The 18,380-nt window shown below is 47.4% G+C and overlaps 1 protein-coding gene across 1 annotated transcript in view; it reads left to right on the forward strand.

Moving 5' to 3' along the window:
• Positions 1-1,670: 1,670 nt before the first annotated feature.
• PODXL (podocalyxin like) overlaps positions 1,671-18,380 on the forward strand; it is a 47,218-nt gene continuing 30,508 nt past the window's right edge. Inside the window, 1 exon segment of the mRNA XM_054514897.1 lies at positions 1,671-1,805. Within this exon segment, the coding sequence (XP_054370872.1) occupies positions 1,745-1,805 (61 nt within the window). The 5' untranslated portion in view covers positions 1,671-1,744.

Below are 18,380 nucleotides of genomic sequence, written 5' to 3' on the forward strand. Positions count from 1 at the left end.
TCCCCATCCAGATGAAAATCCCAAATCTACCTCCATGTGCTCATCCTGATAAAACCCACACATTTTTGCCATGCAGGTAGGAATCCCAAAGAGATCCCCAAGTCAGCATCCAAACAAAAATCCTAAATCCTTGTTCATGTGGGTGGGAATCCAAAATCAATTTACAAACCACCATCCAGATTAAAACTCCCAATCCCCCACAAGTTTTCACCGTGACAAAAACCCAAAATCCACCCTCAGCTCCCACAATCACTCCTATGTATATTGAAATACCAAATCATCCTCACTCCTCTCATTCCAATAAAAATCCAAAATCCTCCTCAACATCCCAAACCCAATGAAAACCCAAACCCTCTCCACATAGATGGGAATGACAAATCCCCCCTCAAATGGCCCACCCTGACAAAAAACCCAAATCTTTCCAAAGTCTTCATCCTGATGAATATTCCAAACTCCCTCCATGCAGGCAGGAATCCCACCACCCCCCAAGCCCCCATCCCAATGGAAATCCCAAATTTCCTAATCCACTCCTAAATCAAATGTAACCCCCAAATCTCCTTAGGTAGTTGAGAATCCCAAATCCCCTCCCCAGATTTCCACAAATCCCCACCTCAGTCAAAGCCCAAACCCTCCAACCCTAACAAAACCCCTGAATCCCCCCCAAGCAGTTGACAACTCCAAATCCCAATCCAAACAAAACCCCTAAACCCTCTCCAACCTCCTAACTCCAAAGAAACACCCAAATCCCCCTAAAGCCCCTCTTCAACTGAACCCCAAAACCCCTTTCCAACCTCCCAAATGAAATGAAACACCCAAATCCCTTCATGAAGTTGAGAACCCTGAACTCTGCCTCCCATACCTACATCCTAACAAACCCCTTAAACCCTCTCCAACTTCCCAAATCCAATGAAACCCCACAAATCCCTCCATGAAGTTGAGAACCCCAAATCCCCCCTCCCATACCTCCATCCTAACAAATCTCCAACCTCCCAAGTCCAACAAAACACGCAAATCCCTTCATGAAGTTGAGAAGTCTGAATCTCCCCTAGATCCCCGTCCCAACAAACCTTTTAAACCCTCTCCCATCTCCAATGAGCCCCTCCAAATTCCTCCGTGAAGTTGAGAAGCCCAAATTTCCCCAGACCTCACATCCCAACGAAATCTCCCTGATCCCCTCCAAAGGTGCGTCCCCTGCTCCTCACTGCCCACTCCATCTCCATCTCCATCCCCATCCCCATCCCCATCCCCATCCCCATCCCCATCCCCATCCCCACCTCCATTACCATCCATCCCCATCCCCATCTTCATCCACATCCATCCCCAACCCCATCCCCATCCTCATCCTCATCCCCATCCCCATCCATCCCCATCCCCACCACCATCCCCATCCCCATCCCCATCAATCCCCATCCCCATCAATCCCCATCCATCCCCATCCCAATCCTCATCCCCATCCCCATCCCCATCCATCCCCATCCCAATCCCCATTCCTATCCCCAACCCCATCCCCATCCAATCCCCATCTATCCCCATCCATCCCCATCCCTGCGCTCTCTCCTCCCGCGCCGGGGGCGGAGGCGGGGGCGGTCCGGGGCCGTCCTGCGCCTCCCCCGGCGGCGGGAGAAGGGGGGGCCGTGGCCGGGGCCGGGGCCGTGGCCGGGGCCGGGGGAGGGAGGGCATCGCCCGCCCGCCCCGCCGGGAGAGAGCGCCGGGAGCCGCGCCGGGACGGCCGCGCCGAGGCACCATGCGGGCTGCGGGGCTGCTGCCGCTGCTGCCGCTGCTGCTGCTGCTGCTGCTGCTGCTCGGTGAGTGAGTGCCGCCCCTCCGCTTCCCGTGCCTTCTCCCCCGCTCCGAGCATCCCTCGCCTTCTCGCCGCGCTCCGCTTTTCCCGTCACTATCGGCGAGTTTGGAGGAAAAGCAGCCGGGGGACGCGGGGCGCGCACCCGCAGCCCGAATGCGGCTTTATCGCGGCTCTTATCGGCAGCCGGGGCACATCCAGCGCTCCGGCTTGGAGCCGCAGTGCCGCTCGGTTCTGCGGGGGGATGGATGAGCTCCAGCTCTGCCCTCCCGCGTCCCGCTCGGGGGTTCGGGCTCTGGGGAGAGCCGAGCTTCCTATCCCGCTTTTGGGGTCCTATAGAGCCGGGGGGGATTTTTGGGCTGCTCGTGCAGCGGTCCAGGTGCTGCACCCGCGGAACGGGAGGCGGAGATGGCGCGGGAGAGGAGTGGGGAATGCTGCTGGAGGCAGCGATTCCCGGCTGGGAGTTGATGGTGGAGTTTGGGAAAAGGTGAAACTGGGGATTCTTGCGGAGGTTTGGGAGGGGAAACAGCTCCTGGGGTGCTGCGGGAGTGTTGGGGTTCGGGGTGATGGAGTGGGAGTTGTGGTGCTCCGGTGGGGTGTTTTGTTGGATAAGTGGCCATAAACCACATGGAAAAGTAGCAGGGAAAGGAAAGGCACTGATGCTTTCCAGAGTGAATAAAGGTAGGGAGGAGTGGGGCATTTCTTCCTTGTAATCGGGGAAGGAGAGGGAGGTGAGAAAATAAAATAAAAAAATAAAATTAAAATATTAAAATAAAATAATAGAATGAAATAAAATGAAATAAAATAATAGAATAAAACAAAATATAAATTAAATGAAGCGAAATGAAATTAAATGAAATTAAATGAATAAAATAAAATAATAAAATAAAATAAATAATAAAGTAATAAAATAAAATCCTGCTTCAACTCCTGGCTCCCAGAGGAGCCTCTGCAGAGCTGAATGTGCTTTTATTCAAGGTAACAAAAGCTGGGGGATGCTCCGGAGGTAAAAGCACAAGTGGAGGCAGGGCCCTGGGGATTTAACTCTGGGGTGAATTCCCCGAGGTCTGGCTGAAATCTCTGCCTGCTCCTTGTGTTTTCCTCTTCCTCTTGGGACTCACGGGGTTTGGGGGGCAGGCAGGTGTGAACCCCCATCTGTCCCTGATGCCAACATGGGCTTGAAAAGAGATTTCTCTCCCCATTAAGACTCAGGAAGCCCTGAGCATCATTAATAGTGGCATAAAGTAGGAGCTGTTCATGCAATTTTTCTTGTGCTGGCCAGAATTTAGCTGAGTTTAGCTGACTTTGCCTTCTCAGAAGGTTTTGTTCTGTTTTCCAAAATGAGCTGATAAATACACTGGGATTGGGACAAAATAGGCTTGTAGTGTGTGGACCTGTTTCTATGACACTCTGAAGTGATCCTATTACATCTTTCTCAAAAATTAATTGATTAAATCCTTCAAAACAGCGTTTTCTGCCATTCATTGCTGCTCTTAAATTTTGACATAAGCTCTTTAGAGATGCTTTTATGTTGCTCCCTGGGTATTGGAATCAGAATTTTCTTCCTTAGGGGCCAAGATAGACATCCCTGTTTGCTGAGTGTGTGGGCTCAGAGTCCAGCAGTGCTTAACTCCAAAACTGGAATCTGCTGTGGTCATCTGGGTTCCTCAAAGCCTAAAATTCATCTTTTTTTTCCCCCCTTCCTCCTTTGGTGGGAAGAATTTGGGTTTGTAAGTGAAGCTGTAGTATTTTGAGTATCTTAGGAAATAGCAATTGGGATGGAGCCTGCATGATTTGCTGTGTTTAAATTGGATGTGAAATGAGAGTTGGGGATTTCAGAGCTGGTTTTTGGAAGGTGATAACTTCTGTGTGGGGCAGAGCAGAACCAAGGCTGATGTAGTTTTTAAAAGCAGCTCTCTGGGATACAGCAATTTCCTTAGAAATACTGACTTCCAGGCTTGTACATCCCAATCCTTTGATTTTGCAGAGATTCCTCTTTATATCCTTGCTTAAATCAGAAGAAAATCAGCTTTAGACAAGGCACAGCCAGTGTGTGCAAGAGATGCAATAAATATAGCGTTAGGTAAAAAACATCTTTAAATTCCACCAGCTGGAGAGGGGCTCAGAGTTACCCCTTACGGCATCTTCATGGGCTATTATATTTTATTTATTTTTTTTCTCCACACTGCATCTTGTATTCCCACCAAAATTGCATCAGGAAGAGACAAAAAATACTTTTTATTCTTAGGGGATTCAAAAGAGCCGCAGCTCAAACCTATCCTGGGGGCAAAAAAAGAGTGCGAAGGGTTTTTACTGGAGATCAAGCACCGGGCTCAAAGCAAGGCACAGATTGATGGGTTTGAAACCCTTGTTGCCAAAACACCGCTTTTCATTCCCAAAGCTGAATTCCCAGGCCACCTCCCCAGCACTGAGAGTTCCCTGGTACTGGGAGTTCGTGTTTGTGGATGAGCTGTCAGAGGTGTGCATTTAAAAAACAAACATTTTACCCTCTGAATACTAATCCTGACACGGGCAGGAGGAGGCAACTGGGGCCACGTCCCCAGGAGGAGAAAAAAAGAAATGTTTAACCAGAGGGTTTGAGAATCAGCATCAAAGCAGAGAGACTCTTCTAGGATATTTTGTCTCGGAGGAACTTTGATGAGACTTTTGCAGCCTTTTTGCCATTTTAGCCGTGCAAAGCCTTGGATTCCCTGCGCAGACACAGTAACACCACCCCGGGGGCTGTTTGGGATGCTTAATTAAAGGATTGTTTGTAAATCACTTGAAGATTCCTGGATGAAAGGAACTGGAACCGTGCAATATACTGATTTAATTCCTGGGAGTCGCTCTAAAGGCTTGTGATGAGGGGGATCATTCATGCTGCTGGCTGGAAATATCTGCTCCCAGCACTTGCAGGGAGGCTGGGGTAGCACTTTGGGTATTGTTTGCCCTATAAACCACGTATTTTATATCCCCATCTGCACTTCTATAAGGTCCAAACCCACCAGCATGAGCTCTGGGGTGTTTTTTTGGGACTGGGGGAGGTGATTTACAGACACTGAGGATCCCTCTGGCTGTGCCCCGTTATCCTGGGGGTTTTATCACTCTGCGAGAGCAGAGAGGAGCTGTTGGGGTTTAGGCAATTTTGCCCCTTTTTTTGTGGTGCTGCTCTGGGTGGCCCCTTTGCTGTGTTCCCAAGGGCTCACCAGACCAGAGGCAAAAGCACAAGTGGAGGCAGGGCCCTGGGGATTTAACTCTGGGGTGAATTCCCCGAGGTCTGGCTGAAATCTCTGCCTGCTCCTTGTGTTTTCCTCTTCCTCTTGGGACTCACGGGGTTTGGGGGGCAGGCAGGTGTGAACCCCCATCTGTCCCTGATGCCAACATGGGCTTGAAAAGAGATTTCTCTCCCCATTAAGACTCAGGAAGCCCTGAGCATCATTAATAGTGGCATAAAGTAGGAGCTGTTCATGCAATTTTTCTTGTGCTGGCCAGAATTTAGCTGAGTTTAGCTGACTTTGCCTTCTCAGAAGGTTTTGTTCTGTTTTCCAAAATGAGCTGATAAATACATATCATAGGGATAGGGACAAACCAGGCATGTAATAGGAGTGGGGACCTGTTTCTATAACACTCTGAAGTGATATTCTATTACATCTTTCTCAAAAATTAATTGATTAAATCCTTCAAAACAGCGTTTTCTGCCATTCATTGCTGCTCTTAAATTTTGACACAAGCTCCTGAGAGATGCTTTTATGTTGCTCCCTGGGTGTTAGAACAGCCAGTGTGTACAAGAGATGCAGCAAATGAGGCAATACCACACCTTCAAATTCCACCCAGAGCTCCCTGAAGCCCTGCAGAGCCAGGGATGGGGTGAGTGGGGTTTTATCCTTACAGGGTGGAGGTGAGGTCCTGTGCTGGTGTTCACAGGGGTCTGAGGATGAGGGAGGAGATGAGGATCTGACTCCATGTTTCAGAAGGCTGATTTATTATTTTATCATATATATTCTATTAAAACTATGCTAAAAGAATAGAAGAAAGGATTTCATCAGAAGGCTGGCTGAGAATAGAAAAAGAAGGACTGAATAACAAAGGTTTGTGGCTCAGACAGAGTCCAAGCCAGCTGACTGTGATTGGCCATTAATTAGAAACAATCCACATGAGACCAATCCCAGATGCACCTGTTGCATTCCACAGCAGCAGATAACCATTGTTTATGTTTTATTCCTGATGCCTCTCAGCTTCTCAGGAGAAAAAATCCCAAGGAAAGGATTTTTCAGAAAACATGTCTGTGACAAGGTCCTGCTGTAACATCTGCCTGTGCTACAGGGGCTCAAACCCCAAGCTCAGGAGCCTTCAGCAGCTTCATCTCCAGGTGCTCCAGGCAGGATGATGCCTGTAGCAAACCCACCTGAGGATGTGCAGGAATTCCTCCCTTCCCCACTGCTGAGTAGTGACGCTCAGAAACGTGCAGGTTGTGAGCCTGTGCATGCCCCTGACCTCCAGTGTTGTTCCCAGCCTGACACCACCCCTGCAGGGCCAGGATCCAGCCCCAGCTCTGCCCAGAGCTGCAGCAGAGGGTTTGAAGCCTGCAGGAATCCGGGTGGCCCGGTTGGGTCCGTTCCCCGTGTGCAGGCGCGTGAAATCTCAGCAGCCTCTCCGGAGCTTTCGCACGCTCCTGGCAGCTTCCTGCTCCTCAGCCTGTTTACGTGCTCAGCCCCTTCCACTACTGGCCCATCTCCACCTAAGGATGTTGTTTCTGAATTCTTGCAATGCCTGCCCTTTCCTTCACACAGAGATCCTGAGCAAACCTTGCTTTTTCTTTTTTTTTTTTTGGTTTTTTTTTTTTCCTCTTTTCCCACTCTCTAAGCAACGCACACACAAAGTCATCTGGCATTTCTTGTTCTCCAGCTACCTGTGCTCGGTCCACTGCCACCCCCAGGGCTTTGCCAAATACTCCAAGTTGCAGAGAGCAGTTCCTTAAGGCTGGGAATTACCAAAGAAATCAATGAAGTGTTTCACTTGCAGTTTGTGAGACCACCTTGATTCTCCATTTGGGTCTTGCAGCTCCTTTGGGGATGTGGCACCCATCTCCCCCAAAAACCTCTCTGTTTGACACTGGGGCTTAATGAAAAAAAAAATCTTTTTTTTTTTCCCCCTGAACTGCCTGGTGGGAAGGTGTCCCCCACCCCAGAGTAAGGGTGCTTCCTCCAGTGCTTTGCTGTTTGAGGACAGTTTATTCTGAGCTTCATTGGATTTTAAGTGCTCTAATTATATATTTGTTGTTGTGCTGGGCTGAGCCTTGCAGTGTTTTGCTCTGGGGATCCTTGAGGAATACACAGATCCACTGCAAACAGGCAGGAGGGATGTGCTCTGCTCATATGGCAGCTCCAAAGGTGCTCAAAAAGATGCTAATTTTTAATCCAAAAAGTTGCTAATTTTTATCCAAAAAGATGCTAATTTTTATGCTAAAAAGCCCTGTCTGGGAAGGTTGACAGAACTGGAGAGAAGCAGATAATCTTCCTTGTTACTGTACAAAAATCATTTAAGATTTTTTTTCAGCTATAAACTGAAGAGGTGAAATGCTGTTTAAAGAACTGGCTGTGTGGAGTTCCTCTCTCTATTTTTCAAGTGTTTTTTGCCCAGACTGTGCAGTAAGTGGTCAGGGACAGGGGGCATTCTCTCAGCTGGGGCTGCTGTGGTACAAAAATAGCACCAAGAAGTGTTCAAAAGTGTAGATGTGGTGCTTAGGGACACGGTTTAGTGGGGGACCTGGCATGTTAGCTTAATGACTTAATGGACTTAATGTTCCTGGAGGTCTTTTCCTTCTAATGATTCCATGATTCCACAGGCAGGGACACCTCCCAGTACCCCAGGCTGCTCCAATCCCCATCCAGCCTGGCCTTGGACACTTCCAGGGATCCAGAGGCAGCCACAGCTGCTCTGGGCACCCTGTGCCAGGGCCTGCCACCCTCACAGTAAAGCTGAGGTTCCTTCAAAGATGACTAAACCTGTTCCAAGTTACCTGCGGGCTTTGAATTGCAAATAATTCTGGAAATAGTGATTATTGGTGGGAATCTTGGAAAATGCCAATAGTACCTTTCATGACCTTAGAGAGTGTAGAGCTCTGTGGTGGCTTATTTAGGGTGACTTTTTGAGGGTCACATGCCCATACACACTTGATTTCAGCTGTTGTGTGTCTTAGAGCCAGCCTTTGTCACTGAACGTTGCTGAAATCCATTGGGAACCAGAAAATGCCAGGATACCCTAAAGAGGAAAAAACCCCTCTCTCCTTCAAGAGGTGAAACTGATGCCTTGTGGAGGCTGAGCTAGAACAGATGCTGAGCAGACTTACAGAATAAAGCAGGGATTTATTCAAAGGATCTCCTCCATGGATGCCACCTTGGGCAGCACAAGAGCCCAGCCAGGGCTGCATCCAAGATTAACCAAAATGGCCCCAAAATGCACCAGCGCTCCCGGGGTCTCTCCCTGGGATCAGTTCTGCTCCATTTGCATCTTGCAGTTCATTGTCCCATTCCAGCTTCAGCCCCTGCAGTCCCACCCTGCTTGTTTTTCTCTCTGCAGCCCACGGGGTTTGTGCTCTTGGGCTGAGATTTGGGTCATTTGTCCTTGGTGCCCAGCTGGAGCAGGAATTGTTTTGTCTCCCTGCTCTGTGCACAGAGCTCACCATCCCATAATATGGAGCTCAGACCCACACACTAAAGCAGCACAGAATGTGAAAAATACAAAAGCTCAAACCTGAGTCATTATTTTTCCCCTGAAAGCTCAAACCTGAGGCATCAAAGCAAAGCCTCTCAAACTCCAAAAGCACCAACATCCTTCATTACTCGTCTGCCTGTTGGGTCCCAGGTCTTGCTGATGGAAGTTTTCTCATCACCAGATGTTCCTGTTTAGCAAATCTTTGCATCCCTGCAGCTCTGCATGCTGCAGGCACCTTTTCTGCCCCGTAAATAACGTGTGTCTCACGCCTGGCTTGGCCGCAGGCCAGGCGCTCTCGGCAGACACCGGTGGCACTTTGGTGACAAAGCATTGCAAGGACACAAGGAGAATTCAAACAACTTATTAAAATCAACTCAGTGTGGTGCCACAGAACCTAGCAGAGAGCAGGAGGGGGAAGGAATAGGAGTGAACCTTTCTTTTGGGCAATGGGAATTCCAGCGCTGCTGGAACATCTGCTTTTGGATGTGCATCCAAAATGAGCAGCAGAGGGAAGGGAAAAGGACAGGCTGAGATTTGGCTTTCAGCAAGGCTCCACTTGTGAGTAACACCCAAGGTTCTGTGTCTTGGGGCTGGGTGGCAGCAGGAAGGGGATGGGTTCCAGTTTGGGCAAACTGGGATGACTGGACTTGAGGAGGAAGGGAAAATTGGAGTCACAGCGTGACTCTTCTGCCTTTTCCTCCCACTGAGGGACACAAGGTAAGGCCATGGAGGCTCAGATATTTAACTAAGGTGTTTAAGGTTGGAGCTGAGTTATCCTTGAATCCAGCTGTGCCTTCTGAAAGCAATTCAGATGGCTCTTGGGATGATTTGTCCACTAGAGATGCTTGTTTCCATAAACGCTCCCCAACATGGTTTGATGCTGCACCAAAAATATCCAGGACCTGCCCCTGGAAACACTTATATTGTGTAACAGTCTCTGTATACACTCAAAAATATAAAAAAACAAAATTGGTTTTGGGATTTGGATGAACTTCTTACTGTTGGGTCAGGAGTGCACCCTAAAGGCTGCAAAATGAACAGACAAATAAGAAGAACGTGGTCCTTGGGTTTAAAAACCAAATCTGTGCCTGTGTCAGGTGCAGGACAGATCCTTAGAAACAGGCAGAGATGGGATCTGAGTTAAAAGCTCTCCAAAACTGAAAAGGTAATTTTTTTCTTTCTGAGTTGGCCCCATTTTAGATGTTGCTTTGAGGTCTGGTTCATATTCTTATCATCCTGAATAAAATTGGATTAATCCAGTGGTTTTTTCTCTGTTTCACAGGCTCTGTGTGCAGAGAGCTTTGGTCTTAGGCCACATGGCTGATGAGGGTGGTGAAAGGGGAAGGAAGGTCATTTTGTAGTGGAAGAATAAGGCCTCAGTTATTAATGGCAAAGGCTGAAATTTTCTCTCTCAGCCTTAATTGATTTTGGCAAATTTAACTGGAGGAGAAAGTCGAAATTGGCTTAGAAATTAAGCCCCAATACTTAAATATATATTAGATCTATTGTAGAGAAATGAGGAGACAGCCTTGTTAAACTTTTATTCTAAGTGGCTTCTGCTGGATACAGGCAAAGAGAAAAATACCCAATTTCTAACTTGGACAAAGGGGACTTGAAAGGCTCTTCAGAAAGGCTTGGAGAAACTCTGTTTGAGAAAGTGCTTCTTTGAAACCCAATAGCAAAGACCACTTTTTTTTCCCCCTCCTCCCTGGAGTCTAAAGGCAGGAGGGCAAGATAAGACATTCCACCACGTAGGCAAATGGGGAAAAAAAAAAAAAAGAGAAAAGTTTAAATGATACTGCTGCAGGCTGTGGAAAGTGGAGAGCTCTCAGGGTGACTGTTATGTGCTGCTTATCAAAATGCTGTGAGCCCTGACTGTGAGAAAAAGCAGAGTAATTTAAGAGATGCTCTGTGCCAGCACGGATCTGGTTAGCAGTGGTTGTACTGGAACAACATCAAGTAACCAAGGTCCTCAGGATACATCTAATCTATATGTATCTATATCTATATCCACATTAAATAAGCAATAAAGTTGTCCTCATTGGACATTTCTAATTAATCAAGCAACAGAAGCAATGTTTAAAGCACAGGTAAGGGAAGGAAGTTTTTTACCACGTACTGAGTCAGTTGATCAGGAGCAGCCTCAAAGCAGGTTGTGGTTGCAGATCTCCAAATCAGTATTCTCATCATGCATTTTTTGCAGCCATCACTCTCTGCTGGCGACCTGGTTTGGTTTTGGAGCCTGAAGGAATAAAAACAACAAATAAACAAACAAGAATTTGTTCCTGTGGGTTTCTCTTGGCAAAGCAGAGAAAGTAGCAACACGCAGTAAAAGCAGAAAACAGCCTCCCCCTGTTTTATTTTCTCCTTTGTTGGCTTTTTCCTCCTAACACGGGTCTCATTTTCAGATGGATCAGCACCCTGATCTGGTTTGACAAGTGCTAAGAAATGTTTGTGCTCTCCACTGCCTCATTCTAAGGGCACATAAATTTATACCAAATCACAGCATTGCCATAAACACCCCAAAATCCAGTGTGGCAAAGAAAAGCTGTGATACCTGTGCTGCAAATGGGAGGAACCAGCAATTCTGGGGCTCCCAGAAATCCTGATCCAACTGAGAGACAGCCAGCACAAAAGATAAGCAAAATGGGACAGGGCGTTGTGTCAGCTGTGAAGCCAGAGAGCAAAATTCACAGCCTTGAGCCCAAATTTCAAGCATGCAGGATTTAATCTCCCCATCACCTCACTTTCCCAAGGCTCAGGGTCATTCCCATACCAAAAAGCCAAGGAGAGATGCTGATCTCTTTGACACAGAGAATGAATCTTCCTGTCCTGTACAGTACACAGAATGCTGTGGAAAATGAAAGTTTAGAGATTAATGCAACACCCTATTATAGACAATTACTTTGTTTCCTTAAAATTTTCCCAGCTGGCTAAAAAAAACCTTCAAGGCTCTCAGTCCATGTGATTTTGTGGGCTTCTAAGACAGTTCCTGCCCACGAATGGCACAAATAAATCCCCATTAACTGCATTCAACAGGAGAATGATCTTTTTTTCTCATTAAAGCTTCACAAAGGGTTCAAAACCTCATTTTATGGCAGGGTGCTTTGATTTAAATTGATGTGGCTTAAATCATGAATTTTAATCATGACTTAAAATACAGAAGGAGAAAGTCATAATTTGAATGATTTGATTTTTATCATGTTTTTCATTTACAATTCATAGCTCTATCCCTTAAGCAGGGCTGATTCTCCTCATTGTAAAACTTGGAGATTTACAGCCCACTCTTGCCTTTCAGCTGTGTTTTCTAACCAGGCTGGCACACTCTGAACATATTTGTGGAAGGAGTTTTATAGCCTGAGACCTCTCTATTTTGGTCTCTAATTTATGCATCTCTGGAGTTGTCCTTGGTAATGATGAATGAAACTAATTTAGGGTTTATTGGTGGAAATCACTCTTTGCTTGTAGAGGAAATTTCTGTTAAACTGACAAATGCAAAAGAGCATTTACAATTCCTTTAAGATACATCAAATAACCGAGGACCTGGGTACCTTATGCAATAAACTTTTGAACAAACTTTTCAGTTTAGTGCTAAGCAATTCACTGAGCAAATCTCCAGCGTCAATCTGTGATGGAGTTAGTGACTGAAATGAATTGTTCTGTGTCCCTTGAGGGTATCAAATAAACAGGAGTCATTCTCTTAAAATTCACTTTTAATGTTTAAAATGGGAGAGGAAACAATTTTATTTTTCAGCTGCTGGTTTCCAGTTGTTTTTGCAGTTTGGAATTAACTGTTGGTGGAGCAGCTGAATGTGTTTCTCCTTGACTTGGAGAGGCAATTTCAGTGGATAACTGAGGTTTATGCAAATAACTTTTGACTGTCTAAATAGGACTGACTACCCCATGTCTGTATACCCTGCACATCTGCCCATAGTGTAGGCAGAAAGCAATTAAAGAGAAGCAAAAATTAACAAAACTTCCTTTAATTGACCGCCCTGTTATTGTCTCACATCCAAATCCAGCCCCACTTAGTGCTGGAAAAGCTGAGTTCCTCAAATGCCATGGTGTCCTTGTTGGGTTTGGTCTCACTGTAATATATTTAATGTTCTTTTTAGTGCTAGATGATAAAATCTCCCAAAAATTAGGAAGAGATTTGGGCTTGATGGTCTGTGGCCCATTCCCCTCATCCACCTCGTTCTGATGTGTCCCCTTGCTGATCCAACATGAGAGCATTTTCCCCAGCAAGCTTGGCAAATAAAACTTTGCTGTTTGAAGCAACAGAGGGGAGAAAATGAAGGAAAATAAAATAATCCTGAGGTGATTGTGGTTGCCACTCCTGCCATCACTCTTTGCACAAAGTCATCCCAGTGAGAGGACACATCTGTTTCTGCTGCCACACATCAGTTGAGGCTGATAAAGTTCTCTGATAAGCAGCTCAGGGTGGAGGATGCACTAACAGACCCTGAGCAGGATCCTGGTGCTCTCACTCTGCATTTCCTTAATCCAAATCCCTCCCAGGCTCTTGGGAGGAGCAGCATCCCATGATGGCCATGCTCCTGAGAAGTTCTTCCATGGTGAGTGCTTATCAAAACCTGGCCTGTAATTCACCATCTCACCCCCAAACATTATTTTCTGGGCAGTTTTCCAGCCAGGAGAAGGTCAGTAGTGGAGGGGGTGGTGTTGAGGAATTCCTTATGAGGACAAGGATGGGCAATAAAACCCCCACTGTTGGGTGCCCAGTGAAGGACAAAACCTGTCACCCATCACTGTTCACACTCCCCGTTCCAGGCTTCTCCAAATCACAGCTTCACTTGCTGGGGGTGATTTAGGGCAGCCAGTTGGGGGGGGGGGGGGAGGAAGCTTTTATTTTGGCAAAGGAAGTGGTTCAAGCAGGGTGGAGTGGTGGGAGGGTGGTGAAAAGTAGAAATGTGAGGTAGGGTTGGTGGCAAGAGAAGCAGGGGATGTCATGGTCAGTGTGTGCATTTATGAATGCCCTTTACGGAGGGTTGGGGAGGGAAACACAGGAGTCCAAACTGATGGTTGAGAAAGCAAAAAGATGGTTTTCTGCTTTTAAAAAATCCACCTGTTTGTGTGTTCCTATTACTGCACCTGGCCACAGGTAGCTGATAGCTGCACCTGGTAAAATTTGGGGCATTTAAAGGAGTTTGGGTGTGACAGGAAAACCCCAAAGGAGCAGTGCTCTTCCTCCCTGATCATGTTAGAAATGAAAATTCCAGCATTTCGTCAGCATCCTTGATGGAAGCAAAGTGACCTGGCCCCACCAGCAGCTCCTGCAGGAGTCTCTGCACAATCCCTGCCCAGAGTAGAGGCTTTCAGCATTGCAGGACATTTCATGGATAATTGGAGAGGCTCTGGATGGATGCAAAGCCCCAGCACGATGAGAAATTCATGGGGGTGCTGTGGAGAGTGGGTTATTTTGGCCCAAACCCAAAGCCAGGCTCTGGAGTGGTCCCACTGCGTGCAGCTCTCCGTTATCTCCGCTGTGTTCTCACACTGAAAAATCCCACTGCCAATCCTGATAAAACACTGCAAGGGAAGAAAAAAAAAATAAGATAAGTCAGGAAACCACCAAAAGAAACTCGGTGTGCCTTGGGGGTTTGATGGGGAGCACTGGGGGGGGACAGCCACGCCGAAGGAATGCCGGCTATTTCGGGCTGTGTTTGTGTTTGAGAGGCAGGAGCAGGAGCAGGAGGAGGAGGAGGAGGAGGAGGAGGGTTGCAGCTCCACACTTTTTCTGCCGTGAGAGCCTTTTGCATGTCTGGCAGGATGGCTCCAATCTGATTAGAAGGAGGTTTGATTAGGAGGGGGCTGTCTGTGGGGGCAGCAGGGCGATGGATGCAAAGCTGCTTTCCCTGGGAGCCGCAGCCAGGGGATGCCCCGAGCCCAGCTGGCCTTTTAGGGAGGGATCCCTCCTAATCCAGCTCAGAAGCAGTTTTGGGGCAGGGGTTTATCTCTGTCTTGGCTGGTCAGATTGGTACCCTGAGGTGCTGGAAGAGGAGTGTTGATAAAGTGGATGGGTGAGGAGCAGAGGCACAAGGAAACCTCTGTAGGGGAACTGCCTTTGGGTCTGGATTTTGGGATCCCGCTCTACTTATTTATTAATTAATAATTAACTAATTAATATATTTGTTTATTTATTTACTCATGTCCTGAAGGCTGATGCTCATCACAGTCACAGGGAGGATAAAAAAAGTGCAGCCCATGAGCTGTTCCTGCAAGGATCTCAACTCAGTCTGAGCAGAGGCACTCACTCTACAGAGAGGGACAGGAGAGAGAAGGGGTGCTAAGGTTTTGTCTCTGCTCAAACCTGACAAGATCAGATGCTCACAGCCTATGTCTGAAGAAATAAGAAGCATTCCTGCCTCAGGAATTCATTTCTTACAGGAACTTTTTTAGAAAGGAAATAGAGGAAATATTGGAGGAAATATTTATTTCTGAGACCCTCGGATATCTCAGCCCCTGTTTTAAGCACCAACACTATTCTCTCCTGAGATGGACAGTGATGCCTGTGGGCAGATTTCCCATTTTTCTCCTCACAAAAGGCAAGAAATGGCTTGTTACAGGAACTTGGTGCCACCTGCATCTCTCAGGACTCCCCAAAGCCAAAGAGTTGCAAATTTTCCCAGTCTGTTCAAGCTATGGCTGTTGCCATGAAACTGCCAAGAGTGGGGAAAGAAGGAGCCTTCTGCTTGATAATCTAGATTAGGAACAAGGAATTTGTTCTGTAGTAATAAGGATCAGCTTTTGGATCTGCTTGGATTTGGATTTGAGCTATCTTCCCAGGGGTGAGGGCCCAGCATCCAAATGTCCTGATGCTGTAACTCATCTCCATCACACGTTTGGGCTGCCCTCCAAGCATCAGGGTTAGGGTTTGGGTTTGCAAGAAAGGGATTTGCTCCACACCTTGCTTTCCTCCAACACTGTTTCTGCTTCTGTTTGGGAGAGCTGATTTTGAATCCTGCAGCAGCACAGGACTTGACCATCTGCTGCATCATCCTTAGTCCCAAAATGCAGTGCCTGGATTCCAGTATATATTCTATTTATTTGGCTGCTCTGCCGTGCAGAAACTTCCTGGGCAAAGGAAGTTTCAAATGCATCATTTGAGCATTTCAGCCTCTCATCAGTGACTCTGTGGCCCACATTGAGAGGTCTGGGTACTGGGAGGGACTGGTGATGGAGAAGCAAAGCAATTCCAGGCCAGGCTGGGTGGAGTTCTGGTCTAGTGATCATCCAGTTCCAGTCCTTGCCCATGGCAGCAGGGCTGGAACTGGATGATCTTCAAGGTCCCTTCCAACCCAAACCATTCTGTGATTCTGTGATGATTCTGTGCCAGCCACCAGGGCCAGGAGCATGCCTGCACCACAGAGCTGTGTCTGCAGTACATGGGCTTGCAAGTTATTAATTATTTAAAGCAATCAGTTGCTAAGAATTTAAAACAAACAACAATCAGTTACTGAGAATTATCAATGAGCATTGCTGGAAGTTGTCATTTGCTTTTGATGGCTCAGCTCTTTCTTGCCTCCACGGTCAGCAGGCTCAGGGCTTGATTTCTGAGTGGTGTCCAGCATCATTTTATCCAATTAGAGAATAATTTCCAGAGATGTCAGGAGGAGATGGGGCTCAGGGCAGCGAGAGGGTATTTATGCACAGCTGATTGTGCTTCTCCAAATGCATATTTGAAATGTGCATGGGGATTTTTCAGCTCTGTTCTGCCTAGCTGTAATCAGGGATGCTGTCTTCAGGTAGTTTTGGCAGCAAAGCCATGCTTTGATTTGGCCAGGGATCACTTGCAAACATGCCAGGAATGTTCATGCAGCTGCAGGCTTCACCAGAGCAGGGGCTCCACCTCCACTGCCCAGCTCCAGGATTACAACCAGCAGCAACCACTGAATCCCAGCTCAGTGCCCCCTCTCCTCTGCTCTGCTGGTGGCTTTCTGTGGGTCCCATCAGGTCCCTGCCCTCTCCTCCCATCTCCATCCCCACCACGAGTCCAGCTCAGTTTCCTAAAGGAAATGCCCAAGCTGACGTGTCAGAGTTTCCCTGCTGAGCCCAAAGCAGGACCTGGTGTCTGTCACCCCAGAAGCAGAGGAATTGGGATATTACCATCAAGCCCAGCCCCACAGCTCCCTCCTGTACCCAGAGCTGTGGATGCCCTCCAAGGTAAGAACTCAACCTGGTATTTGCAGACCTGATGGCCTCTCTTAGGAGGAAGAGGAGGATGATTAGCAGCAGGGAGGGGATGCAGCTCCTTCTTCCTTCCTGCTTCCTTTGCTCCCTTCCCTTGCCCTGCCACAGCCTTCCCTGTGGCACAGCCTCCAGGCACTGCCCTGGAGAGAAGGATTTGATGGCAGGGAGATGTTTTTGAGCTCAGCAAAGCCCTGAGCTCAAGAGGTGGCATGACAGGGTCTGTTCCATCCAGACCACTCTGGGTGCAGGTGCTGTAAGCTTTGCTTTCCTCTAGATACCATTTGGGTTTTTCCTCCCTGCCTGGCAAATCTCTTTGTGCTCAAACTCACTACCTGTCATGGGAGTTTTGGGGACCTGAGTATGACCCTTGTTGTGTGCTGTATTTTTTTCATATATTACATTTTTTTTTTTGGCTGCATTTTCTCAGCACGCAACCACTCCACTGAAACCTACTGAGTGCAAAGCATTGCATCCCCAACCCAGTGACATCCCACAGCTTCCCATGCTCTTCTGCTCAGCTGTAACCAGGCAGGAATCTCACTCCTTGCTGGGCTGCAGGGTGGACAACATTGTTCCCCTATTGAGTCATTAACAATGAGGTCATTGGGCTGGAAAGACAATGTCATTCAGCAGCCAAGAACCCAGCTGGCTGATCCCGGTTGTGTCTCATCTCCTGTGACAAAGCCACTTTTAATTGACTAATTAAAGCTTTTGCAGGCTCCATCTTGGAAGGGATGACCAAAATAGACATTGTTCTTTGTCAGCATTAAGTCAGGCCAGTTGGCTGATTAAGAAGCAAGACCTTTCTTCCTTCTCCACTTTGCCACTTGCTGTGCAGGCCTTAATTCGTGGTCCTGGCAGTGGGAAAACCTCCTCAGAGATATCCCACCATGTGTTGCAGAGCAAGCTGTTTGACTGAGGCCCCAAGGACCTCAAGAAAGCTCATCCAAAGCCCACTCAAGCCACTTTGGGATGGCCTCTCTGTGTTACCATCACACCTTTTGTTGGACACGTGGTATTTTGGGTTCCCAGCTCCTGTAGGAGTTTGATATTGCACCTAAACCTATGACACTGGGGTGGTCCCATATCCTGCAGGCTTTACAAGGACAATTTGATCCACTGGCTGTGGGCCAAGGGCATTTTTCTTCCCATTTCTGGGCCATCTTTCTCTTTATGTCACTATCATCCTCGTCCTAACCTGAGCAGGCAGCCAACCAGTAGAACACTCATTCATCATCATTGGTCAACTAGCCTCATTCACTTACTCCATAATCATTCTACTTTTATTCCCCCTTGCAGCTGCCCTAGAAAATAAACTACTCAAACTCTAATTAACTCTAATAGTTTATAAAAATTTATGTACTTTTTGGGTGGTGCAGTGCAGGTGGAAAGCAGGGACATGTCCAAGCACTGGCAAGAGATGTGCCCACAGTAAACCCTTGCTTCCCTCAGCTGAGTGCTCCTGCTCTGCCAGGACCTCATCACTGTCTGAATGAAGATGTTTTGAGCCCTGAGACCAGTGGCCACTTCTGCTCTTTGCATCTCTTGCTCTCATTGCCACTCTGAGTAACACCATCCCCAAACCAGAGAATAAATGTGCCCTGAGGGACTCCACAGGACAAACCCTGCTTCGTGCAGCTACCTTGCCATTTCCATTAAA

This window comes from Molothrus ater, chromosome 5 (genome assembly GCF_012460135.2).
Source record: "Molothrus ater isolate BHLD 08-10-18 breed brown headed cowbird chromosome 5, BPBGC_Mater_1.1, whole genome shotgun sequence".
Lineage (NCBI taxonomy): Eukaryota > Metazoa > Chordata > Aves > Passeriformes > Icteridae > Molothrus > Molothrus ater.